Below are 27872 nucleotides of genomic sequence, written 5' to 3' on the forward strand. Positions count from 1 at the left end.
AAAATTACTTGCATCAGTTAATCTGAATGTAGAACAAAATGGAGCTACTTGCTTTGGGCTGGACCACAAATGGAAGGTTCCCCATTTCCCGCACATATTTGGCATTACTGTGTTTCAACTGATTAAATATAACTGAGTCTATTGAACTATATAGCAAACTAACTAACATTTGAAAACAATGTTTATGTGATTCTTGGGATAAAACAACGGAGAAGGTAAAGTATGTCTCCAAATGACCACATATACGTTTACGTCCTATAGCACCTCAGAAATTATATTGTTGGATTTCTTTACTATTATTATTCTTTTTTGATTATGAGTAGTATAGTTTTTAATATAAAATATGTCACATTTCAGTGAGGCACTGATATTTTGATTGACTAATCATCCATGCAACCTTTTTCTATGATTTGTTTCTTTGTGTTGTTTTTACTTTGCAGCAAATTAACAGTGACAGGTTAAGGTTACAATGATAAACGGCAGTTAGTGCAGGCAGTTTAGAAATTGTTAAGTGGGAGACTACCATTTGAGACACTTGGACACCTTTGAAGTGACAAAGAGGCATATGTGGGTCTTTTTTGGCTTCAACCCTGTGTCGACTTAAAAGTGAAACAAATGTCTGGGTTTGTTTCTTTAGAACTTAATTATCACTCAAAGCTATCCATCGGATACTGCCTTCACTCCAAAAGATTCACAGTACATGGATTATAGTCATCCAACATCCAACTCATTATACTAGAATATACAGTAACTGGGCATGTTGTCCCATCCTGTCAATTTGTCTCCTGTTTAGTACCCCTCTTTTGTGTGCAATCTTAAACAAGGCCAACATCCTAATTACTATAGCTTCTCATATCTTCAAAGAAAAATACAATGTTATCAGATTTTATTTCCTATGGCAAACAGGCACCCACTTAACACTAACAGTAACTCTGATTGTAAAGTTTGCCAGCGTGTTTAACGGCACACAGTTTCTATCGGAGTTGTGTGTCAAATGCCTGTGCTCTGTATCCATCTGTACAAGGGTTAAAGGGCAATGCAACAGGAAGTGACTAAGTGGCCTATGAAGCAGTTGGGCACAAGTCTGAGTAGGCAGCATAGCTAAATGACACATGGCTCTGCTCTCACCATGGCTAATGAAACACATCCAACTGCAGGTGATTACTCGGGGCTGCCTTGTGTAAGCGTGTGTATGTATTTAGGCGCACAAACATGTAGTGTGTCTTTCATTATTTCCAAGAACTTAAACTCTGCTGTGAATTACCGAGAGAGTGAGCTGCCGTGGTTTTGGAGCTGAAGAACCGTCCAAGTCCCAGATCTCCGAGCTTCACTACTCCTGTTGCTGTAATGAATACATTGGCTGGCTTGATATCTGACAAAGAAAGGAGTTAGGTTAGGTAAATCATTGATGCTGCAGGAAATTCTGCTCAGTTTGTCGGTATCAAACTCAAATCCTTTGGTTGTTGACATGCAGTTCCAGTTCGACAATTACACGATTCCAGAATGTTAAATTTGAGAAAATGTCTGTATGCCAAGCTAAATAATCTTGAAAACAGTGACTTCAGTTCAACAGGTGTCAGGCAAACTCTCTCTAACTATGGTTTTTGGAGTTCTATCAATGTAGCCAACATCAACCTTTAAATTGTTAAGCGGTTTTTCCAATGGGCCTTCTCCGTAAAATGGTCGTTAAAGCTCTGAGCTCCAGGTTCATTAGTGTCCCTGTACTTTAATTCGAGACAGTCGAACAGAAGTATCTCACCTGTAACTGAGTGAGTGTGTGTGCACGTTTCCAAGGGTGCTTTTGAAAGCACGTGGCACCATTAACACTATGTTCTGTAGTCTATGGTTTGCTGAACACTAACAGTGCTCAAACCCCCATCACGCAAACAGTGCTGTGTATTTTTTTAAAGCATGTAACTCTGATGAAGAATATATGTTTTAAAACATTCAGCTCTTGCTGAGATCAATGAAATAACCATTAAACTGAAATACTATTCATTGAATCTGAAAGTCTGCCAATCTTTTCTAAAACTGATATATTTTGAAGTCTTTTTATTTAAGCCCATAATAGTTAACCACCAATATGCTATCCTTTATTTGCATTTAAACATCTCAAGTGAGGAAATTAAGTTTACAGTTTTCTGAGCAGTCCAAAATGATTTCAACATAATACAACTACAAAACTATTTTGTTAGAAACCAAAAGAAAATACCTATAAAAAAACTCATGTCTGTTACGATTTCTTTAGGTTTAAAATAGCACATTTGAAAACTCACAGACAATAATAGCTATATATTAACATTAAAAATATAACTTTGGTTAAGGGGCTTTTACATACTGGTGTATTAACCATTACAAAAATATCTGGTAATTCCAAACACTCTTTGGGCAGCTGTTGCATAAACTACATTAGGTGATGGTCTAATAAATTTCTTCAGCATTGAGCATGGAGAGTCTTTTCATCAAGTCTACCTCTGTGCATGACTCTCCGGGAGTGCATATGCTCAAGTGCGCTGCAAAGCTGGACAAAGTACTTCCACACAGTTCTTTCAGGGATAAGCCTTCTCTGCTTCTTAAAGTGCTGCAAGAGAAATGAACATACACACAAATTTGATCTTCGTAGAATGTTCAATACAAGATTTTAACAACAACAGAAAAGTTTGTGTCCTGCAATACAGTTTAAGTATTGTTGCAAAGTATTGGTCCCTACTGACTATGCCTATAGAGAATCCATTCCCATTATCAGTCCCCCACTCAGTGGCTCCATGTTTAATGGGAGCCATATCAATTCCCTCACAATCGGTCCCTTTCCCAACCAAGCCTTGTATCATTTTCTCTATGGCCTTCAATAGAAAGCACATGCACTCCTAGGAGCAAAGAGAGGAAATGTGTGGTACCTTCCAAAACTCCCGCATCTGGCACACAGTTCTTTTGTTATATACTGCTTTCAGTGGGACACTGTTACTGTTTTTTTAACCTTATTTTGGAAGGCAGAGCTGATCGGACTCATGAAGTATGCGGTCCCTTATTAAAAAAGTACAACAGCAACCAAACTTTAACGAACAACAGTGGCGCACCAAACACCAACTGATAAGTCCCGCTCAAAGAGCAGTGAGTAAACAAATAGTCCAGTTCAATATAGGGTTTTGTTTATTTTTTCCTGCCACCATAATGTATGCAGATTTTTTATTTTTTTTTGCTATACTAAAAATATGAATGGAATGAAAAGAATACAAAATCATGTTTTCTTAGAAAAACATGTCTTCCTCAGTCATACTGTAACAGCTCTATGGCAAATGCTAGATTGCAGCCCTCTGTTACTGCCCTTACACACCACAATCCTCTTCATTTTTCAAATTATTTCTGGCAACATTTGTCATGCTCATTTGATAAAATATTTACATAGCCTAAGTAGTCCAGTTATCATCATCTTGTCTATAAACACAATAGTGGGAACACAAACCAGATAAACCAGGGATCTTCAATTAAAATTCAGAAGAGTCCGGTTGCAAAGGATTCCTAAGGGCAAGGTTAGGTCGGCCGGCCCTAGTGAGGATAAGCACAGGAAATGGATGGATGGACGAATGGATGTTCCGTCCGTCCATCGATTGTCTGTGGTTATTCCTACGAGGGTTGAGAGTGTGCTGGAGCCTATCCCAGCTGACTTTGGGCAAGAGGCGGGTTACAGCCTGAATAAGTCGCCAGCCAATTGTCGGCCACATATAAACAAACAAGTATTCACATAACACTCACATCCATACATACGGACAATTTTGTGTTTTCAATTAACCTACCATGCATGTTTTTGGACTGTGGGAGAAAACCATAGTACCCGGAGAAAACACACTGAGACACCGGGATAACAGAACCTGTATTTGAACCCACGATTTATGAACTGTAAGGCGGATGTGCTAACCAGTCGTCCAACGTGCCGCCACGTAACCAACCCATCAAACACTATCGAGATAGCACATTTCCTTTTCACATTTGTGGTTTTGTAAATACGTTTTGTTTTCCATGAACAAACTAATATCTGCCTGCACCATAAATTAATATTTTCATCCTACTAGAGGTCAACAATGCATTAACAGGAATAAATGTATTCCACAAAACACAAATACTAAGTGGTTTTTAAACACATCTAAACTAGTAAAACAGTTCACATTTAAAAACACAAAAACACCAATAACTTAAATATCTAATAACTAGGCACCAACACATCAGGCCTACATTTGAGTACAAATTGTATTTTGATGCCTGCAACTCAAAAGAAGAAATGCTAGCAAACAATATGAATGAAAGGATCTCATGCTGGCGGCACGGTGGCCGACTAGTTAGAGCATCTGACTCACAGTTCTGAGGACCGGGGTTCAAGCCTGTGTGGAGTTTGCATGTTCTCCCCATGCCTTTTTTTGGGTGGGAAATGTGCATTATACACGAGAAATTACGGTACTCCTCTGACCATTTATTCTTAAAAACTCTTCTGAATCAACTTTACAAACTTTGAAATGGGCCATTTCACCTGCATTTTCTCCCACAATTTTCTTCCGGTAAACAAACGGACCATTGTGGTCCCGTAATCACAACCGGGTACCATAATGCTGCATGTAGCGTGACGGCACACATACAGTGGGTACGGAAAGTATTCAAAACCCCTTAAAAATGTTACTCTTTTTTATATTGCAGCCATTTGCTAAAATCATTTAAGTTATTTTTTCCCACATTAATGTACACGTCACCTCATATTGACAGAAAAAAAATGTATTGTTGAAATTTTTGCAGATTTATAAAAAAGAAAAACTGAAATATGACACACCCGTAGGTATTCAGACCCTTTGCTCAGTATTTAGTAGAAGCACCCTTTTGAGCTAATACAGCCATGAGCCTTTTGGGGAATAATGCAACAGGTTTTTCACACCTTGATTTGGGGATCATCTACCATTCCTCCTTGCAGATCCTCTCCAGTTCTGTCAGGTTGGATGGTGAACGTTGGTGGGCAGCAATTTTTAGGTCTTTCCAGAGATGTTAAATTGGGTTTAAGTCAGGGCTCTGGCTGGGCCATTCAAGAACAGTCACTGAGTTGTTCTGAAGCCACTCCTTCGGTATATTAGCTGTGTGCTTAGGGTCATTGTCTTGTTTGAAGGTGAACCTTCAGCCCAGTCTGAGGTTCTGAGCACTCTGGAGAAGGTTTTCGTCCAGGATATCCCTGTACTTGGCCGCATTAATATTTCCTTCGATTGCAACCAGTCGTCCTGTCCCTGCAGCTGAAAAACACCCCCACAGTACGATGCTGCTGCCACCACCATGCTTCACTATTGGGACTGTATTGGACAGGTGATGAACAGTGCCTGGTTTTCTCCACACATGCCACTTAGAATTACGACCAACAACTTTCTCTCATCGCCCGACTGCATCTCTGGAGATCAGCCACAGTGATCTTTGGGTTCTTCTTTACCTCTCTCACCAAGCTCTTCTCCCCCAATTGCTCAGTTTGGCCGGACAGCCAGCTCTAGGAAGGGTTCTGATAGTCCCAAACGTCTTTCATTTAAGGATTATGGAGGCCACTGTGCTCTTAGGAACCTTAAGTGCAGCTGAAATTTTTTTGTAACATTGGCCAGATCTGTGCCTTGCCACAATACTGTTTCTGAGCTCTTCGGGCAGTTCCTTTCACCTCATGATTCTCATTTGCTCTGACATGCACTGTTAGCTGTAAGGTCTTATATAGACAGGGGTGTGGCTTTCCTAAACAAGTCCAATCAGTATAATCAAACACAGCTGAACTCTAATGAAGGTGTAGAACCATTTTAAGGATGATCAGAAGAAATGGACAGCACTCGTAAAATATATGAGTGTCACAGCAAAGGATCTGAATACTTATGGCTGTGTGATATTTCAGTTTTTCTTTTTTTATAAATCAGCAAAAATGTCTTTCTGTCAATATGGGGTGCTGTGTGTATACTAATGAAGAAAAATATGAACTTAAAAGAGTTTAACAAATGGCTGCAATATAACATCCATACATACATCCATTTTCTGAGCTGCTTATCCTCTCAAGGGTCGCGGGAGAGCTGGAGCCTATCCCAGCTACCATCGGGCAGGAGGCGGGGTCCACCCTGAACTGGTTGCCAGCCAATCGCAATATAACAGTGAAAAATTTAAGGGGGTCTGAAAACTTTCCGTACCCACTGTACTTTATCTTTATTGACCAGCAATTGACCGTGGGGCCGCATGAGACCTTGACTTGATCTGAACTCGAATCATGCTCCGCGGTCCGCCATTTGTAGATCCCTGTGATAAACGTTACATTTTCCGCAGTGAACTGAAACACTCAGGGAAAACGCAACTGGGATTCAATAAAATTTTGGCTTGCTGAGTCTTTATGGTATCACTTGCATGAAAAGTTCATTTATTTCTCCACTTGTAGACCTCCAACTGGAATATTAATTGTCCTATTCAATAAGACAATTTTTGGTCTTCAACAACCAGGTTTTAGGTACTTGGCAACCTTTAATGCAATCAACTTTATTTAGTTACTTTTGTCAGATGACTCGACTGAGTAGCTTCTAACATCGTCCTCAAATCAGACACTATCTATCACCAGGAAAAGCTCAGATGAAGGCTTGCTTGTCACTCTTGGTACTCTTGGTTATGGTCACTTGTCGACTTGTAATCACAGCACAGTGACTCACTGCTGCCTCTTGAAGAACCACAATCGCCTTGGTTTCATTAGATTTTCTATGTCACTTTTGAGTTATTTTATTGAACGACAATTAAAACCCAAGTAGTTTGCATAATATAGTACAAGCAAAAGCACAAAGAAAAAACATTTTGGTAGAGTCTTTGGCCCAAATGAACAATGAAAGAAAAAAAAGGAGGATGAGAGGTAGATTGAAAGAGGGAAGGATAAACCTTGGCCTATATCCAAACAAAGCCTCACTGAGAAGTCATTCTTCCCTTGCACTCCCATTTCCATATCAGAGGACTGTTTGATGTCAATGGGGGAGCATGTAGTTGCCCACCACCACACTATCTGTCACGCCTTTAACTGTAACACTGCACATGCAATATTCTGTAAAGGTGCATGCAAATTCCAAAGCCATTTGATTTTATTTGAATTCTGAGATGACCAGATTGAGAGTAATAGACAATTAGAGAGGGAATGACACCGATATCAAAAGGAACAATGAAAAACATTTTGTTAAATGCATGCATTTTGCATTCTTTTGTTTCAGACTGCATGGAACACTATCAATAATATGTTTACTAATGCGTCCCTTTGCATATAAAACATCTGTGCCACTGTTATCTAAAAAACTAATTATTTTAGTGTCGTAATGTTGGTCAGTGGTACAAAGGACAAAAAAGCAAAATGCTTTCTGTCAGTCGCTAATATTTAGGGATGGCACAGTGCAAATGCACCCTACTTTCTTTCCTCAGGGTACCTTGATATGTGTTAGTATCCTGGCTCTGCAAACAATCATACGTTCTCATGACTGTGTCGGAAAAGTCTTTGCTGACACAGTACACTGTGTGTGTGTGTGTGTGTGCCAGTGTGTGTCTGCAAGCGTGCGTGGGTGTGCGAGATCCTTTAGCCTGCCATGTTCACTCTCTCGTAAGATAATCCTCGCCTCTCCTAATTTGCTGTGTTGAACTCTACGGATGTGTGTGACTGCAAACAGCTTGTCTAGCTGTGCCGATAAAACGCTGCAGCATCATTTATGCATGGGAGAAGAACTGGCTTTATACATGCCACTAATTTGCCATACTGGCAGGCATCATAAAAACACAGGGTTTGGTCTAACTTAAAGATGAGAAACAAGGAGAATCACAGGGGCAATTGATACTACTTTGGAACTACCATCGTCTTTCTTCTGTTCCACTTAATCTCAAAACATAAAATGAACAGCGAGTACTCACATTTTTTTATATGTTGTCACCTACGAGGTGAGTCAGAAAGGTTCCGGGACAGGTGTCCGAAAAGATACAGTATATTTGAAATTCACAGTATATTTCAAATCCAAACTACAGGTTTTCCCCTTCAAAGTAATCCCCCTTGAGTCTAACACACTTTCCCAGGCTTTTCTGCCACTCCTTCAGGCACGTCCATGAGGATTATTCCGGGATCATAGGCAGCTCCGTTGTCAAGACCATCTTGATGATGTCCATGTCTTTAAAACGGGTCTCCTTGATGACCCCCTTGAACTTGGGAAAGAGGGGGAATTCACACATAGCCAGGTCGGTTAAGTAGGGAGGTTGCTCCAGCACGGTGATGTTCTTCTCGGCCAGGAAATGTCAGATGCTCAGGGCAGCATTATGGGCAGGTGCGGAGTCATGGTGGAGCACCCAAAAGTTGTCCTGCCACAGAGTTCGCCTCTTCTCATGCACTGAAGGAAGTATGTCTAGGTAAAACTCGGAGTTTGTAGTTTGGGTTTGCAATATATCTTTTGTGACACAAGTCCAGGAACTTTTCTGACGCAACTCGTAGCTATATTTAAGTATACTATATTTTACAAAACAATAGAAATGCACTTAATGTTTCAGTTATGGGTTTGGGTCAGTTTGGGTTTGAAATATATCTTTTGTGACACAAGTCCAGGAACCTTTCTGACACAACTCGTAGATATATTTAAGTACACTATATTTTACAAAACAATAGAAATGTACTTAATGTTTCAGTTATGGATTTCTATATAATAGAAGAGAAAGTTGTTAGCTTTGGGACACTTCCAAGTCTAGAGCCTTCTGGGAAATGTTGTTCGTTTTGTTATTACAGTAGTAAATAAATGCAAACATGAAATACAAACCAATTAGCATGCATTGTAACTCTTCCCACGTGACACGACTCGTCTAATAAAATCTTTGAGAGTGGAACGAGTAAGTGTACCAGGGAGGTAAGTGGTGAGATGTCCAAGGAAGATCGTTCGGAGTAAACAGATGTTGTGTAACTACCTGTTACAGTGTTTTACACTGAACCCAACTACAAATGTGAAGATCTAATAATTTTCCAATGTATGCAAAAGGCCAATTTCTCTCAACTATGCACAAATTGGGGTTAGTCGGCACTTCTTCTTTGTTGAGATATTTCATGTATCTCACAAATACCGCATATCAAGATGCTGATTAGACAGCAGGATTATTCCACATGTATGCCCTGGTGCTGGTCAGAATGAAAGGCCCGTCTCAAATGAGCAGTTTAATCATATTGGGGGAGATTGAAGATGTTGGATATGGAGGTCCTGGCCTAGTGCAAATGCACATGGTCTGCGGTTGTGAGCCCAGTTGGATATACTACTAGATTTTCTGAAATCCCTTTGGAGATGGCTTATGGGAGGGAAATGAACATTCAATTCATGGTACAACAGCGCTGGTGGACATTTCTGCAGTCAGCTGTCGCATTGGGCTGTGTGACGAAAGTGCACATTTTAGAGCGGCCTTTTATCATGGGTAGCCTAAGGAGAAGTGATCACTAACAAAGATTTTGAGCAACAACAACAAAAAAGAGCAAAGGGAGCAAAAAGTGCTCCATTTAAATTTCTGTTAAATGTATTTGCTAATGTTAGTTCAGATTTTTTATATCAGATGTTTTTTTTTTGCAGATGTACTGTGGTCATCAAGAACACTCAAAATACTCACACTCAAATATTTGTCTTTGTAAATATTTACTGAATTCCTGTACTTTCCCGTTTCTAGGGACTTTAGGATAACTTGTTCATTTTTAAATGAATTTTTATTTTACACTGAAATCGGGACTAAATGTCTGGGTCTGAATTTTTATGCATGTTATAAATTATGATGTTCCATACTTTGACTTGAAAATATTTTCTTAAACTGGACCTCAACTTTTAATTGAGGATTTCTCCATTAAACGATGCAAGCGTGACTTGGCAAGCGTCAGTTGATTCAATACAATGGAAATAGCAGTGCATAAGAAAAAAGGACAAAATAAATATTGCACACAAGTATTACCAACGAGCATGTTTCAATGTGAAGATAACGTGAGTGTACACAGTAGTTGTTCAAATACAGGTATGTGTTCATTTAAAAACATGTGTAACTTTATTGCCTATGATCATCCTTTTATTATTCCCAACTTCCTTTCTCCATTGCAGACAGCCGTCCACACACCCTATTTAGATTAAAGAAGATTTCAGGGGGGTCCTATAATATTTGGTTTTTGGTTACATTACGGAATGTATGATTCAGTTTGACTCACTGTCCAGGTAGCCAAAAATCCAGTCTTGCCCAAACCACAGACCTCCTTCAGTTATACAAGGCCACATGTCTGGGATGTTGTTTCCAAGCCAACATTCCTCACTCAATACTCAATACACTCAATAGGGAGGCAAAATGGCAGAGAACTGGCACTTATTTTGAGACATTATCCTTGGAGATTCTACACATTTAATGATAAGTAGACCAATATTTGATATTGTACCAAACTATGTAAAAATTTAACACCACGATCTTTCAGAATCTCTTTTTAATCATGTAAATCGGGTCCTGTTGGGTGAAGAGATGCTAGACCCTGTAACATAAGTTAGCAAAAATCGTTAAATGGAGGGCAATATTATGCAAATGAGCAGTCCAATTCAATGTGATTATTTTCCAGCTTCTCAACATCACTTTTTACTTCATGCCACGAGTGACAGCTGGATAAGCTCCTTGTCGCACTGTCAACCAAAGCCAGTGTAGAGAAACTGACATCCAAGCTACGTGTTAGCACAATTGCAACAGTACTGTACACTAACATTTTAGCACTCTAGGAGTGGTCACAGAACAGGGTTCCATTACATTCTGGTTGAGAGAGTTGTACAAATACTTACTGGTTGTAAAGCTCATGCATACAACCTAAAAGTATATACACTCCCTTCCAAAAGTATTGGAACATATTGTAGAGGTCAATCACTTCATCTCTGCTGTGGAATGATTTGAGATGACTATGAGACAAGATGTCAGCTTTTATTTCCAGGTATTTAAAGTACATCTGGATCTGATACGCTTAGAAAACAGCACCTTTTGTTTTACTCAACAGATTTATCATGGGAGTTAAATATTTTAACGTGTGTGTGTGTGTGTGTGTGACAGTGTTTCCTTACTAAATATTACTAAGTCTCATTCACTTAAATCCGATTTTTTAGTCTATCTTTTCAAACACTTTTGCTCACCGACAAATGTGGCTGTTCGCTACAAATAATGCTTCATATAAGTTTTGATTTGAATCCAGAGGTAAATACCTGGAAATAAAAGACGAAATGCTGATCTCTTGTCTTGGAGTCATCTTTTGATTTCAACCACAAATGTTTTCTGTCTACAGCAAAAACAGATTTGGCATAACTGTTCCAATACTTTTGGAGGGGAATTCATGCTACAATAATTAACGAGCAATCATAATTTGGTAATTGATGTTATTTAGTATGCTCGTGTCCATTAATTCTAGACTGTTCTGTGATCATATGTACTATTCTTTAAATATGGTACTGCTGTTGTGGGAAATCACTTACCTTGATCATACGTGACAGGTCTCCGGCATCAGCTAGCTCCAGTACTATGTTTAGCTCATTGTCTTCAATAAAAGACGCATGATACTTTATCACATTTGGATGGTTCAGTTGCTGTGGGAGAAAGAGAAGAAATGCAACAGAGAAATAAATGAAAGAACAACAAACTGGTCTTTATACATAAATAAAGCTTTTTTCCCCCCATTCATTCACACCTGAAGAGACAGAGGTGACCAACTTCACAACTACGATGAGACCTATCAATGTATTATACTTGTTGGCACTGATTCTACCCACTTTTTCATGTCACAACAGCACATAACCATTTTATTTTCATTGGCATTAGCTAATTTTCAAATTTACAGGTTTTGAGTTGGCACTATCCTACTGTTTAATAATTTCAAGTTTTGATTGTAAAGGTAACAAGTTCAGAATAGCCCCAAATGGACAAAAATCAAACAAGCATACAGTATAACTTCCTTGCATCCACAGTACTAGCACTGTTGAATCAAAGTCAAAGTTTTCTTTTTCTCTGGAACAGCCCGTCTCTCCCATTCTCATCCCCATAATCAATTGGCATCTGAGATGGAACTTCTCATTAGCTTTCCCTTTCACCAGTCTCCTCCTCACTCTGCTTTTGAAAATAATCTACGAAAAACCAGTTAACTTTTGGAAAATGGTATCCCAAGGGGGGCAGCTACATTGTGTTCTGGCTGCAACATGTTTTGTTCTGTCCCCCGTACATCTTCAAACCCTCCCACAGAGGGTTTCAGTCTTTTAGAGAGCGTTGTCTTACTGAATTGTTCACCATTTGTTGTTCTGGTGCTCCACCATGGAGAAGGAGTCTGTCTAGTTCAATTGCCTCTTTTTTGTTGTCATTGTGGTTATTCTCCTTATTGCCGTGTGTAATGTGCTTTTGACAATATCCACCATATTGTTAAACAACCCATTTTCTGTGCTCTAAAAATGGCAACACAGCGTTTCGTTTTTGTACAAAAATATTGGCACATGTATCTTAACCAATTAATCAAGGGTTGGGCTGGACCTCTATAGCCCACTTGAATTGTCATTCCTTAGCTCACCAAGACATTTCTATGCCTGAGTGATGAGGCTGAAACTTGAAATTGAGGGTGTTATGTATAATGTGATTAGTGGCTATGCCCAACAGGTAAGATGTGACCTAGAGGTGAAAGAGAAATTCTGGAAGGAGCTAGACGAAGCAGTTCTGAGCATCCCAGACAGAGAGAGAGTCGTGATTGGTGCAGATTGTAATGGACATGTTGGTGAAGGAAATAGGGGTGATGAAGAAGTGATGGGTAAGTATGGGATCCAGGAAAGGAACTTTCAGGGACAGATGGTGGTAGACTTTGCAAAAAGGATGCAAATGGCTGTAGTGAACACTTTTTTCCAGAAGAGGCAGGAACATAGGGTGACGTACAAGAGCAGAGGTAGAAGCACGCAGGTGGATTACATTTTGTGCAGACGATGTAATCTGAGTCGGTACAGGTTACCGACTGTAAGGTAGTGGTAGGGGAGAGTGTGGCTAGACAGCATAGGATGGTGGTGTATAAGATGACTCTGGTGGTGAGGAGGAAGATTAGGAAGACAAAGGCAGAGCAGAGAATCATGTGGAGGAAGCTGAGACAGGACGAGTGTTGTGCAGCTTTTCGGGAAGAGGTGAGACAGGTTCTCGGTGGACAGGAGGAGCTTCCAGAAGACTGGACCACTGCAGCCAAGGTGATCAGAGAGGCAGGCAGGAGAGTACTTGGTGTATCTTCTGGCAGGAAAGGAGAGAAGGATACTTGGTGGTGGAACCTCAGAGTACAGGAAATCATACAATGAAAAAGGTTAGCTAAGAAGAAGTGGGACACTGAGAGGACCAAGGAGAGGCGAAAGGAATACATTGAGATGCGACATAGGGCAAAGGTAGAGGTGGAAAAGGCCAAACAAGAGGCATATGATGACATGTATGCCAGGTTGGACACTAAAGAAGGAGAAAATGATCGATACAGGTTGGCCAGACAGAAGGATAGAGATGGGAAGAATGTGCAGCAGGTTAGGGTGATTAAGGATAGAGATGGAAATGTGTTGACTGGTGCCAGTAGTGTGCTAGATAGATGGAAAGATTACTTCAAGGAGTTGATGAATGAGGAAAATGAGAGAGAAGGGAGATTAGAAGAGGCAAGTGTGGTGGACCAGGAAGTAGTAATAATTAGTAAGGGGGAAGTTAGAAAGGAATTAAAGAGGATGAAAAATGAAAAGGCAGTTGGTCCTGATGACATTCCTGTGGAGGTATGGAAGCATCTAGGAGAGGTGGCTGTGGAGTTTTTAACCAGCTTGTTCAATAGAATTCTAGCACGTGAGAAGATGCCTGAGGAATGGAGGAAAAGTTTGCTGGTGCCCATTTTTAAGAACAAGGGTGATGTGCAGAGCTGTAGGAAGTATAGAGGAATAAAATTGATGAGCCACACAATTAAGTTATGGGAAAGAGTAGTGAAGGCTAGACTCAGGACAGAAGTGAGTATTTGCGAGCAACAGTGTGGTTTCATGCCTAGAAAGAGTACCACAGATGCATTATTTGCCTTGAGGATGTTGATGGAAAAGTACAAAGAAGGTCAGAAGGAGCTACATTGTGTCTTTGTAGATCTAGAGAAAGCCTATGACAGAGTACCCAGAGAGGAACTGTGGTACTACTGCATGCGGAAGTTTGAAGTGGCAGAGAAGTATGTTAGAATAATACAGGACATGTACGAGGGCAGCAGAACACTGGTGAGGTGTGCTGTAGGTGTGACAGACAAATTTAAGGTGGAGGTGGGACTGCATCAGGGATCAGCCCTGAGCCCCTTCCTGTTTGCAGTGGTGATGGATAGGGTGACAGATGAGGTTAGACTGGAATCCTCGTGGACCATGATGTTTGCAGATGACATTGTGATCTGCAGTGAAAGCAGGTGGAGGAACAGTTAGAAAGATGGAGACATGCACTGGAAAGCAGAGGAATGAAGATTAGCCGAAGTAAGACAGAATCTATGTGCATGAATGAGAGGGGTGGTGGGGGAAAAGTGAGGCTACAGGGAAAAGCGATAGCAAGGGTGGAGGACTTTAAATACTTGGGGTCAACCGTCCAGAGCAATGGTGAGAGTGGTCAGGAAGTGAAGAAACAGGTCCAAGCAGGTTGGAACGGGCAGAGGAAGGTGTATATGTGTGTGTTATGTGACAGAAGAGTCTTTGCTAGGATGAAGGGCAAAGTTTATAAAACAGTGGTGAGGCCAGCCATGATGTACGGATGAGAGACAGTGGCACTGAAGAGACAACAGGAAGCAGAGTTGGAGGTGGCGGAAATGAAGATGTTGAAGTTCGCTCTTGGAGTGACCAGGTTGGATAAAATTAGAAATGAGCTCATCAGAGGGACAGCCAAGGTTCGATGTTTTGGAGACAAAGTTAGAGAGAGCAGACTTCGATGGTTTGGACACGTTCAGAGGAAAAATAGTGAGTATATTGGTAGGATGATGAGGATGGAGCTGCCAGGCAAGAGAGCTAGGGGAAGACCAAAGAGAAGGTTGATGGATGTCGTGAGGGAAGACATGAGGGCAGTTGGTGTTCGAGAGGAGGATGCAGGCGATAGGCTTACATGGAAAAGGATGACGCGCTGTGGCGACCCCTAAAGGGACAAGCCGAAAGGAAAAGAAGAAGATTGTAATCAGGATTATTTACAATTATTCCACGTTAGGGAAAACGTGTATTCTTATTGCACTACTTTTTAACAAACAATATGGAAACAGTTTTCAGTGTGATATGAATCTTTAAATAAAAATAAATGATAAATATTAAATAGTAAACCAAGAATTTCAAATTTGCCAAGGGCTAACTGAATAAATGCTATTACAGAGTGCAATCACAAAGTGGAACTCAATGGAAGCAAATACGGTTTATGCATAAAATGCAATAACAATAAGCTGCAAGTACCGAGTTTTCATTTGAAAATCCCCGACAATATAGTGAATTGTCAAGGACGGGAACGGCTTGTTCTTCTTGACCATAGGTCACTCGTGGTCGCAAACTGAAAAGAATTCGATAGTTGTGATTTCCCTCCCGGCGGTTTTCACTGCGGTCAGGCCAGCCGCCACAACAATTTTTTATACTATGCATTACGGTAACATGTGCTACTCGGGCCAACTTCAAAATAAAGGCCTCACATATTAATAGATTGGACATCAAAGCCATTTTATGCTTTTATTTTGAAGTTGGCCCTCACAGTCCGTCGTCGCTCTGTTACCGTAATGCTTAGTATGAACAATTGTTGTGGCGGCTGGCTTGAATTAGATTTTTTGACTGCAGGCTGGCCTGACCACAGTCCTCGTTCATACAGTGTAAGGGGTTCACGTTTCTTGTCCAGTTTTGCCATTTTATCAGATGGCTGAACAGATTAGTTGTGTTACCTTGTGGCGCAGACAACTCTGCTGCACTCTACATATGGCTTTGTGTTTAACGTAATTTCATTCAAATCAAAACATGTCCAGAAAACGGATGTTGATCCCTTTTTGAGGCACAAGCTTCTCACCATGATGCTCCTCATCTCCAATTTTTGCTGTACTCGGTCTTTCACTCTTGTAATTCCACCAAGAATGACTGAGGCTCCCACTGCAGAGTGCGATGGGTGCCGCTCGCTTGTAATTTAAGAAGCTTAATGAAGCCTTAACCATGCGTTCGGCCCCTGGTGGTTGGCTGACGAGGTTGAGAAAGTGCTTCATATGCAGCATTACGCACATTTTAAATGTAAAATCGCCGAGAGTCAGGCTAATTTAATTGTGGAAGACAAAATTGTAATTTTAAATTTTTTATAATTGTACAGTTCTAGAAGAAAGCCTTACACAAAAAGGGGAAATTGCAATAAAAGACGTTTTTATTTGATCACATTCTGGGGTCCCGCCATGGAAAACCAATTAGAAGTAAAATAGTTGAATACATACTGTATTTGTAATTCCTATTTTATACACATGGACCTAACAAAATGGTTTTGTCCTCTAGTGTGACAAAGCTGGGTGACATGTCACAAGAACCCCTCTTAACTGTGATGACAACAACTCGTGCAAGACACACGCACGCACGCACACCACCACATACACGCCTGACAGGCTGACATGGCTGGCAGTCAGAAAAACAAGCCGTGCTTATGTCAGGCTGCGATTCCTTCCTGTTGGTTGGTCAATATGGCAAGAACAACACTTCCCGTTGTAAACAAAGTCTATCCATCCAGAGCAAGAGGAGGAAGGAGAACAGGGAAAGTCCCATGAGGGGCATGAAGGACACCATGAATTTAAAGCACTAATGGGGGAAAGCATGGAAAAATACCAAAATTGAGACAGCAGGGAAGGGCAATGTGAATAGAGTTGAAGAAGATATTAGAGAGAAAGGATAGATACAGAGTGGTGCGGATTAGGACCCGTGTGGCATGGCAATGTTTTGTTTTTGTTTTTTTTGGGGGGGGGGGGGGTTTTGGGCGGGGGGGGGTGATGCAAGTCGACAGAGCAATGTGACACACATCCTCCACGTGGCTTCGCTTTCTGCACTGTGATTAAAGAAATGTTCATTCTCTGAATGACGCAGAGAAGAAGGGAAAGGAGGGCTGCGTACAGTACACTGCACCACCCTGCACTCTCCACCCATCTCTGCATCTTTCCCTGATCCTCCTCACTTGTCCTCCTTTCTACCTTCACCATGTCTCCATCTTTCCCTCGCCCTCTCCCTTGCAAGATGTATATTTGGCTCAGCATGTCAGTTCTACATGTCTTCACATTGTAGCACAGCCAGAGAGTGATGACAAGCCCACCCAACCCATTCCTCTGCCATAATAACTAACCTCAGGCAAAGGATACAGAGGACTATGGAGCTATAGTCACACGCAGATGTTGACGTTAATGACGGATGGAAGCCTGGTGTGAAACAACAATAATTCATAAGGAAATATCACAGAGGTTTGGATGATTATGCAATTATATACACAGCCTGGGACAAACCAGCGTGTGTAATTACTTAATAATGTAAAACTGTGTGTGATATAATATTCTGTGAGCTAATGAAGTGGCAGAAAGAAGAAATGTGATATCTAGGAAGGCACTCAGAGAATATAAAATTACCTAATGATGAATTCACTTTTGAACCGATGTAACATCATTGTATTAGCTGTGGCAAATGTTTTTGCATTATTTTAAAAGGACAATTTTTACAGTCGCAATTTTAAAAAAAATCTGACAATTAAGTAAACATTTAAACATGAAGTGAAAATATTGGAGATGTTTAAGTTTAATTTTCAAAAAGCTTCTTACTTAACAGGTATTTGTCTTGTCATGTTTCAGTTAACACATGCTGCCTAATCACATCCACATCCACACACACACACACACACATTATAACATACCGAAATTAGCGTCTTTATTTGTTGACATTATTCATCGGAACATAATTCAGACTTGATAGTAATTGACAAAGAGAAGCACACATGTAGGACTGCATGCACGATGAAACCTAAATGAATGTCAGAGAGCTAGATACTCAGTGGGGAAAAAAGGACAGTGAGTGAGAAGTGGGATTCTCAAGTTGAAATTGGTATGTCAGAACAGGCCAATGCAGATGAATAAGCAGAAACAAATGCAGACAGACAAACAAACAAATAGGAAGACCAATGAAAGGCGGTGACTAAGAGTAGTGTGTGTGCGTCCTTGTGTGTCCATGCATGCGTGCATGGAAGCACGCACAAGTATGTGTGTCATTCCAGTCGGTCCATGCCAGTGTGCCTCTCATTATTCTGATTTGGCTGTGTCTCCTGTTGGCCTGTCTAGAGGGGGGATAAGGAAAAATGGCTGTCTCACTCACACTCAGCCTTTTATTATAAGGTATGTAGTGAAAGGCCATGCACAACTTCTGTGTTCACTTGAATGAGCTTGCAGAGATGAAAAACTAAAGCTCAAGGCAGAAGGTATGAGCAAATGGAGGGGCTGTGTGTAAGACACAGATTGGTTGAGAATTTGGGAGAAAATTGATACGTAACAGCAAGCAGAGGAGAGATAGAAGGAAATTAGGAATATATAAAGGACATAAGGGACATAGTCACCTGGCGAAGAGTGACAGTGAACCCTGCAATGACCACTTGTAGGAGGTCAGAGATACAGACTAACATTAACCCTGATGTCTTTTGGCATTAAATCAAAGATTGGCTGCTCAGTTTACATCTCTCGACAATACGGCGTCTGCATCAGAGTATCCTTCCCTTTGATCGGCCCCTGGAGCTACACTTGAGTGTTTAGAGTGGCACAAACTAATTGAATTAGTTTCCTTCATCTCCTTAATGTATATGTGAGAAAGCGTACAAGCACAAACAGCCTGCAGTGATTATACATGGAAGACGAGTGCAAATGTGAAGGCAAACATAATCTGGAAACACACAATAAGGAATGAATATGAAAAATGTCTCCCTTTTTTTTTTTTTTTTAACAAGCATTTCAAAACAGTCTGATCGGTAGTTTGATAAATACTACTTCATTTGAAAAAGGAAAAGCCAGCCACAGTATAAAAAAGGTGGTGTAATATGCTGATATGACCCACTTGAAGCAATATAAAATAAATCGTACGGCCTTAGATTATAAATCCACAAGCCTGGAGTAAGCTACTCTAGATACACTAGCACACGCTCACTTAAAGACTTCAGATATTACATGTACTTTTCAGTCCCAAACGTGCACTTTTTCGTTTATGTACAACATTATGTTATGTATTCATACAAATACAAAGAAACAAAACACAAATGTACCAACAAGCACTACACAAACACACACCCAAGCAGCCTTGTGCAGATGAATTGTTTTCTTGTGGTGCAAGGACTCTGCTGAGGCACCTAAAGAGAAAAAGAGTGGCGCAAACGGCATAATCTCCCTCTCTTCTTGGGTTGCTTACCTTAAGAAGATCTATCTCTTTGATGCAATCCTGCCGAGCTTTGGCATCCATCAAGTCAAATATCTATTAGGGGATCAAAAAGGGAGAGAGAAAGGATGAGGACACAGATGGCACGTTCAACAAATGTAAGATGGAGAGAATTCCAGAGAAAGTAGCAAAAAAAAAAAACGTAAGAGAAAAGAAAGTTGCTGTTGTATGTCAGGTAGTATTTTATTGACTAGCGTTTCAAACCTAACTAATGCTTATGTACTGTATAAGCAGTGTACTGTATGTATATATGTACTGTATATCCACATGCGAAGTGTGAGTGTGTGTAAAAGTTGAACGAGGACAACATAACTGCTTGCTGATCAACAGTAACTTCGGTTAAAAAAAAACGAATGTGAGAATATGAATTTATCCAATGGGGGAGGAGGGAAAAAATAAAATCAACATTTAAAAATTGTTTTATTGGCAGGTCTTAAAAAAAAAAAAAAAAAAAAAAAAAAAAAAAAAAAGGTATTTTAGCTGCCATGTTGCTGAATAACAAATGTAATAGTTTCTTACCTGGACTTTCTTCAGGGCCACAGATGTGTTGTCTAGCAGATACCTCGCCCGATAAACCTCACTGAATTGTCCCCGGCCTATTTTCTTCTCAATCTGGAAGTTAGCAAGTGAATTGTGGCCCATGTCTGGCTGCAAAGGTTTCTGAAAAACAAATGTATGAAAGACTCAACATACAGCAAAGTGGATGCATGTGATTGCAGATAAATTAGAAGACAGACATTACTTGGTGACACTTTTTGAGTTAAATGTCAGATGATACTAGCAGGGCTCGAGACTGCGACCAAAATGGTCACATATGCGAACCTTTTTTCAGTGTGTGCAAGTAATAATGTCATGTGATCGCACTTTGGCAAGTGCATGTTTTAATGCTCCCTTAAAGGTCAGAGGACAAAGATTTAAAAAATGTTCTTGATAACTCTAGAACCCTTTTGCAAACCACATCTGCCATTTCAAAGTGATTGTATAGCAGATATACAGCAGTTAAATGGATATGATTCAGAATCCGCCTTCTGCTTTGTGCATTTAGCGCCTTCCGGTCTTTGGCTCTGTGACGTAACACTAGCCAAACAGCCTGTTCATTCGGTGTTGTGTGCCATTGTTCCCGTCCTTGTAGATTTGTTGTCATATGATTTAGTGATTTCACGATGGTTTATTGCAGGGATTGGCAAACTACGGCCCGTGGGCCACATTCGGCCCATTGATCATTTCAATCTGGCCCACCAAAGATTGGTACAGAATCGCCCAAATTATATTAAATTCATGACTACATTAATTTGACCTTGTCCTGTAATGCCCAGTGGTTCCACCAAGTTGTGCTGTAATGCCCAGTGGTTCCACCAGGTTATCCTGTAATGCACAGTGGTTCCACCAGGTAGCGCAGTAGGTACAGTGATACATTGTCACATGGACATGACTTTGGCTGTTCTGTTTTTACTCTGCTACTGCTCTGAAACCTTCTTCAACCATGAGCGGGCCAAAGAAAAGAAAAGTCGACAGTGAGTGCCGAGTGTTATATATACAGAATGAGCTACTAAATACTTTTACACTGAAGTCCAGTCGGCTGTATGTCTAATTTGTTAAGAAAGCATTGCGGTTTTAGGACTATAACATCAACTCTCACTTTTCTATCAAGCATGCGGATTATGCTAACAGCCAATCAACGCAGGAACTGATGGCTACGGCGCAGCGGTTAAAATCAAGCTTGCAGGCTCAGCAAAACACCTTTATCTGACAAACTGCCAAGATTCAGTCACACAAGACCCTGAAACAGCGCCACGGGAGCTGCAGATAGAACTGATTGATCTCAAATGTGATACAGTCTTAAAAGAAAAGTTCAACTCTCAAACTGGATGAGTTTTATGCTTCATTAAGCGCAGACAAATTTCCAAAAATTCTGAAGATGGCACAGAGGATGCTGGTGGTGTGTGGCTCTACATGTGTGTGTGTGAACACAATTTTAGTGTGATAACACCAACAAAACATCCTACATATCCTAGCCGAGTGATGAACACCTCAGATGTGTTCTGAGAATTGCCACAACAAAACTAACACCAGACTGATGCACTGGCAAAAAAAAAAAAAGGTGTTCAACAAAACAACACTGTTCCCATTAAAAGTAAATCTAAGTATTAACACTACAATTTTTTGGGGGATATGTAAGCATCTGGGGGTGGCTTGGCCCGGCTGTCAAATTTTAAAAGTCAATGTCACCCCTGAGCCAAAACGTTTGCCCACCCTGGTTTATTGTGTGGCATTTGGTTGTACGAACGGTTCAGGCAGTGGGAGGAGTTTTTTGGCTTTCCAAGTGAAAAAGGAATACGTGACCAGTGGATAGGGAAAGTCAATTGACAGGGGAAGAAATGTGGTCAGCTATGGGTGCCTAGCAAGCATTCCAAACTCTGTGCTGATCACTTCAAACCGGCGTGTTTTGAGAAAGACTTAGCAGAAAGTATTGGATACACAGGTGTAGTTAGGCAGAGGCTGAAACCAGCTGCAGTGCCAACTATTTTTCCACCAGCCATCGGGACCTCAACCGCCAGCAAGAGAACTAAATCTCGCAGCCACCCTGATGCAGCGGCGAAGCGGTGCAGACAAGAGGTGAGGATTTCCTTGTATATTGCTACGACTCTATTATGGTTATTATGCACTGGCAGCAGGGGAAAAAAAAGACCCATGCAGTACTTTTCAGTACTGTTGTCTGTACTTTTGCCTATATGACAGGCCAACAGACACGGCATAACATATTATTACCATTACACAACAAATTGAAGGATAACTAGTTTTGAAATCAGAAGAGAAGGATAATCGTTTGTTCAAGTATTGTGTAAGTTACTGTAGAAGGAGGGTTTGGTAAAAGAAAAATTCAATATCTCAACATTGTTTATTATTATGACAATTTGGATTTTGAGTACAGATTTTAGCAAAAATCATGGAAGTTAACGAGCATGATTTGCTTTTGCGGGCCACATAAAATGATGTGGAGGGCCGCATCTGGCCCCCAGGCTTTGAGTCAGTATAAAAACCTATCAAAATAAAAACCGTAACAGCGCTTAGCATCGCTTGACAGAACCAACACTTCTGCCCAGTAATCCACATGACTACAAGCAATCATCTCCGACTGACACAAAAAATACATGCTAGACAAAAATATTAGGACACCATTGGAGTCTTTACTGCTTCTCTTCTAGCATTGTAATAACCAAAAGAAAAAGAAAAACATGCAGAGCTAATTATTCGCTGCTGTCCTGAAATGAAGTCTCGTGAGGTGCACTGATGGCTCACTTGATATGCTGACCTTGTTCAATGTCCAAAATTTGCAGAACATGTAAGGTCCTTTGTCGAACTCCAAATTGTACACATTCAACTTTGGGGATTCCACTGTATTTTGCGAATTTAATATTATTTGGCAAGGTAGTTTGTTACTGAGTTTGACAGATCTGAAATATGATAAATGGAAATAGAAAAATTGCCAATGTAGCATGGGGAATCAACAATGTCAACTTTATGTTTTAGTTGCAATAAATTCTACAGAAGTGCTCGGATGTCACGGATAAAACATTTGGGGCATTAGAGAGTTTTATTTCTGGTTTATGCTGGCTATTACACGTCGAGTCAGAATTTGGGAAGATTAACTCAGATTAATTTGTTGGCAGCTAAAAATAATATGCTTGAAGCAAAGGGGGAAGCATTTTATCATTTCCTTTAATTGACAGCAAAAATAAGAATCCATCAGGTGATGAGACCAATTTACCCCTCTGAAGTGCGTTTTCTATTTCTGTGTGACTCTGCCACTAGATGTCTGAGAGTCACTCTGACAGCTACCATAACACAGACCACTAGAATGGATTATTCAGCATTATGACACCTCTATGGCAGCTCCAGCACTGTACCTCACTAACAAACATGACCAGAACTGTTACAACATTACATACCTAACTATGTTGATCAAGGTTCACATTTAATGGCAAATGATGTGCACTTGTATAGCGCTTTAACTAGGCTATCAAGGGACCCAAACACTTTACAGAGGTTCACATTCACATTCACCCATTCACGCATACATTCATACACCAATGGGCGTCTGCTGCCATGCAAGGCATTGCCAGGCCCACTGGGAGTAATTTACGGTTCAGTGTCTTGCCCAAGGACACTTCGACAGCGGGCAATAGGAGCCAGGATTCCAACCGCTGACCGTTTGGTCACTGGACTAGAGCGGGTCGCTCTACTAACTCAACCACAGCTGCCCAAAAGATTACAAAAAAAAACTGCAAATACCATTATAGTGAAATACTATATATGCAGGGATTTGTGAACGGTATGTACTGTATAGAATTTGAGGTGTGAAAACATGATGGGGAAAAAGAGATAGAGGGAGAGAAGAGGACAAGAGGGCATTGCTTTCATTCGCTGCATGGTAGCTTGACAAATGTTAGCATGAGCCTCTAAAGCGCTGTGACAACCGCCTGCTGAGAGCATAGTCTTGCTAATGTGTCCTGGCATGCCAGCCCCGTAATCACACATTTACATATGCAATGACCTACATTTGCATGTCAGATCGCACACTGTCCGGCATGATTAACAGTGGGCACCTCCCCGTGTGGAGTCGCCTTGGGTGGCAGCAGAGGCCGTGCGAGGGCGGACGAGAGGGCTGGAGGGAGGGCGTCTTTTTTGGCAGCCGAGGGGCCAGCCTGCCAGGCAGGATTATGTCAGCCAGGAGCCTCGGCATTAGACAGTTCATTAGAGCTAATCTGTTTAGCGGTGGGCAGTGTATGTAAACTTCACAGGCCATTTGCGGCACCTCTTCACCCCCTGGCCTGGCCTTCAAAGGGCAGCCAGGCCACAGCTGACTGACAAGGCCATCTCATCTGCCGCACATGGGTGTCACACAATCAGGGTCTCCCAGATGAAATAAGGGCCTGAGACACACTCACACATAAGGAGATGTCACAGAGGAATGACCCTGAATGACGCTGGGGTGACTGAAGAATAGGGAAGGGAGGGGTCAGACTGTATGTAAAGCATTGCACAAACAAATTTATGGATTAACAAAAGTAACGCAAGTGTAAAATAAAAAAGCAATTCATGATCAATGGTGATCACTGCCTCTTCCCCGAATCCTACTCTTGTGCCATGTGGTGTGCCAGCTATGCTTATCTATTCTTATGTCATTCTGACTAGTGATTGGGACAAGGTACATGGGAAGGATATTAAGTGGCAGCTGTTCAAGGCATTATGGGTAGTATTTGTGAGGGACAGTATGTCTTGGGTAAAAAGGTGACATACAACTGCCAAGAGCATCTCAGAGGAAGAGAGCGAGAGAGGGAGTGAGCGAGAGAGAGAGAAAGAGAAAGAGAGAGAGAGAGAGAGCGAGAGAGAGAGCGAGCTCATCTGACGAAGTGTGATACAGGCTGACCAATAATGACGCCATTTCCAAACACAGCTGACAAGACACATGGAGGGTTGACGGGGCAAGCCGGGAGATGGGGGGAAGGAGAGAAGAGAGACAAGCAGCAGAGGGGGAGAGGGTTTGATGTGACAGCTCGGCAGTGCCAACGGCTGCCACAGAAAGGCCAATAGCAGCAGAGAGGAGAGATAGGCGGACATCGACACTTCAAGTACGTCAGCATCATGCTGGCTAATTTTGAAAGTACACTGGGCCACTGCCCAAGTGAAAGGCAGAAAAATGTTAAACCTTAAAGTTGTGGGTACTATGTATCCTGTTTACAATTAGTGCTTTGTCTTTAGTGTTCGTTTCTCTCTCCCCTTTAGAAACGTTGTTCTGTTCGACTCTGATTTTCAATAAACTTCAATTATAATACTAAGAAACCACAGCAGAAGCTTAAAAACTCCACTGTGACACAGTAAAACTGTTCCGGGATAAAAGGGATACAGATCTTCCATTGTACTTGACCTAACAGCTGAACAGGACAAATGAAAAAAAAAAATAATAATAATAAATAAAAGAATGTATTAATTAATTTTTAAAAAATTAAGCTGTGGGTACAGTTGTAAACACATTGAAACACTTCTCAGAATCTTTGCGAAAATTACAGTGAAAAAGAGGAAGAGTGTAGCCCTCCACCAAGACCAATGAAATCTGTTTGGATCTGCACCAAATTGTACTGTATAGTTTTTAGCGGAATTCACCTTTAGCTGAGCCCCATCCCATAAAATCTTAATGGCCAAATACAGAACAGGATCGGACGGAAGTAGAACAGTTTCTTGGCGGTACGCAATTGAATAAAAATATTTTTTATACAGTGTATTTTTGCTCTTTTAAAGGTGACGGTGATCTAAAGAGGTTGAAGGGAGATGCGTTTTTTTTTTTTCGTTTCCAAAACCTAAAACAACAGGTTTAGGACTATTTATATTATAGTTTACTTCTGAATAGTTGCAAACATTGGTTAAGTAGTGTGTGTAATGTATATTCTTGTTACCATGAGACACAATGAAAACAATGAAAATATACCCACCTTTAAATACTGAAGGATAGGAGTATAAATTCATTGAAGCACTGTGATATAACACTATCTAAAAAATATATTATTTTTTTTAATGCATAAAGTGATTTGAGATTAAGGTGCATGTAGACTCCAAAGAGAAAGTGAGGACTACAGGAAGAGACAGTGACTGGCAGGCAGAAGGGCTCATACCCATTCTCACCCATCACTAGCCCCCTTGAGCACGGCACCATGCAATATTCATCCTCAGCCAGTGAGCCAACCAGGCAGCCAAAACGCCAGGATTCAGCCCAAAGGTGCTTCTCGTTCGCCTCACAATCCGCTCCATAACCACTTTACACCGTCTCACGCTTACGCACAGATCTGTGCTTGTCAAACTGTGCAGCGACGATCAAAATCATATTGGAAAGAGGGTGTAGTGGTGGAGGCGGTTTCTCAACTTCACTACTCACATCAAGAGCAAATGTTCCATTAAAAATTCACATCTTACCAGCTCATCTCGTTTACCTTATGCATATGCATCACACCTCCGGGACCCAGACAAACTACAATATATTGCAAGCAATACAGAATGCCCTTCATTACATATACAATTAAGATTGCTTCAGGAGGATGGTGCCCCTCCCCCTCCCTGTACTACTAAGTAGATTGAACCTTGGGAAAGCACAAACAGATACGTGACATGTTGAAATGCATCTGTCTGGAGGTAGGTTAGACAGCAATCTAATTTAAGTGATGTTTTACTGATCCTCCAACTCCCACCAAATGTGAATTCAGTTCAGATGGCAACATTGAAAACATCCTAAGATTAGCACAAAGTGCAGGGCTGGAATTAACATGAAAAACACTATAAACAGCATGAAAACTAGTGAGAAAAAAAATCATTAAGCCTGAAAAAGAACATCTAATCAACAACTGGGGGATCCGCAGATCTAGTGTTTGTGTGTATGGGGGGTTGCCTAAAGTCAAATTAATCATTAGCGCTTTTATCTGAGTTTCTTATGTGGGGAACCCAATTATCCTTAATTTTGCAATTACAAAACCTACAATAAATTGACTCCCTTGGCAATTCCAGTGTTAATGTTGTAACGCCCTTGCAAGGAAAAACAACAGCCAGGGCCTATTTTTAGTGTTGTTTCTTTTGCAACAAAAATCCACATTTACTCTGGGGCATATGGATGAACATCCTTGTTTAAAGTCTATTCAATAGTTATGGAGGCAAAAACATCCTTCTGGAAAGAAATCAATAGAGCTGATGTTGAAGGACGGTATTAAAATCCGTCAGCGACTACATCTGCAATGAGCAAACCGTAGTTTATCGAACCAAAATAGGCATGCAGGGAGGCCTGGGTCTGCCAGCCTCCAGAGTTCTCATCAATAGAAACAACTCTGCATTCATCCCCTGCTGCCTGTTTCACACAATTGCGCCCACAATCTGAAGTATGATTGAAAGAAAGTAGGAAGTTCATATTACCGGAAAAGCCCAGGCAAGACTGATTAAATGCACAGTTCACAATGTGAAGCAGGATGAATACTCTAACCTTCTGCACTAATTTAAATAGTAAAAAACAATGAATCATTGTGGATAATGCTACTTGAATCATCTTAGTAGAAGGCGTACATACATATATCATCTAATATTAGGTACACCTGCACAATATAATGAGAGCCAATAAAAGATTGATTTCAGTGCTTTTATTAAGTCAATAATGCTGAAGTCTGACTGACGCAGAATTTATCAATATGCTTATTGTTAGAGTCAATGTATTTCATCCTACTGAGAGACATCAGACTGATGTGACTAAATTATGTAATTAAAATATTTGATCTGAATAATCAAGGTTCCACAACATTTTGCATTCAGTTTTTAAAGTTAACAACAATCAGTACATTAGCTTGCAACATTGTCTACAAAATCTTT

At 40.8% G+C, this 27872-nt stretch overlaps 1 protein-coding gene across 3 annotated transcripts in view; it reads right to left on the reverse strand.

The window, feature by feature from the left end:
* The window catches only part of nek7 (NIMA-related kinase 7), a 75557-nt gene that overhangs the window by 16471 nt on the left and 31214 nt on the right, over positions 1–27872 (reverse strand). For all 3 annotated transcript variants that reach the window (XM_061778997.1, XM_061778995.1, XM_061778996.1), the window contains 5 exons: positions 19992–20132; positions 19446–19508; positions 11502–11612; positions 2473–2581; positions 1265–1372 (listed from right to left, as the gene is read on the reverse strand). In XM_061778997.1, the coding sequence (XP_061634981.1) occupies positions 1265–1372; positions 2473–2581; positions 11502–11612; positions 19446–19508; positions 19992–20114 (514 nt within the window). In that variant the 5' untranslated portion in view covers positions 20115–20132. The remainder of the gene's footprint in view (positions 1–1264; positions 1373–2472; positions 2582–11501; positions 11613–19445; positions 19509–19991; positions 20133–27872) is intronic.

The sequence above is a fragment of the Phyllopteryx taeniolatus genome, chromosome 7, assembly GCF_024500385.1.
Source record: "Phyllopteryx taeniolatus isolate TA_2022b chromosome 7, UOR_Ptae_1.2, whole genome shotgun sequence".
In the NCBI taxonomy this organism is placed as follows: Eukaryota; Metazoa; Chordata; class Actinopteri; order Syngnathiformes; family Syngnathidae; genus Phyllopteryx; species Phyllopteryx taeniolatus.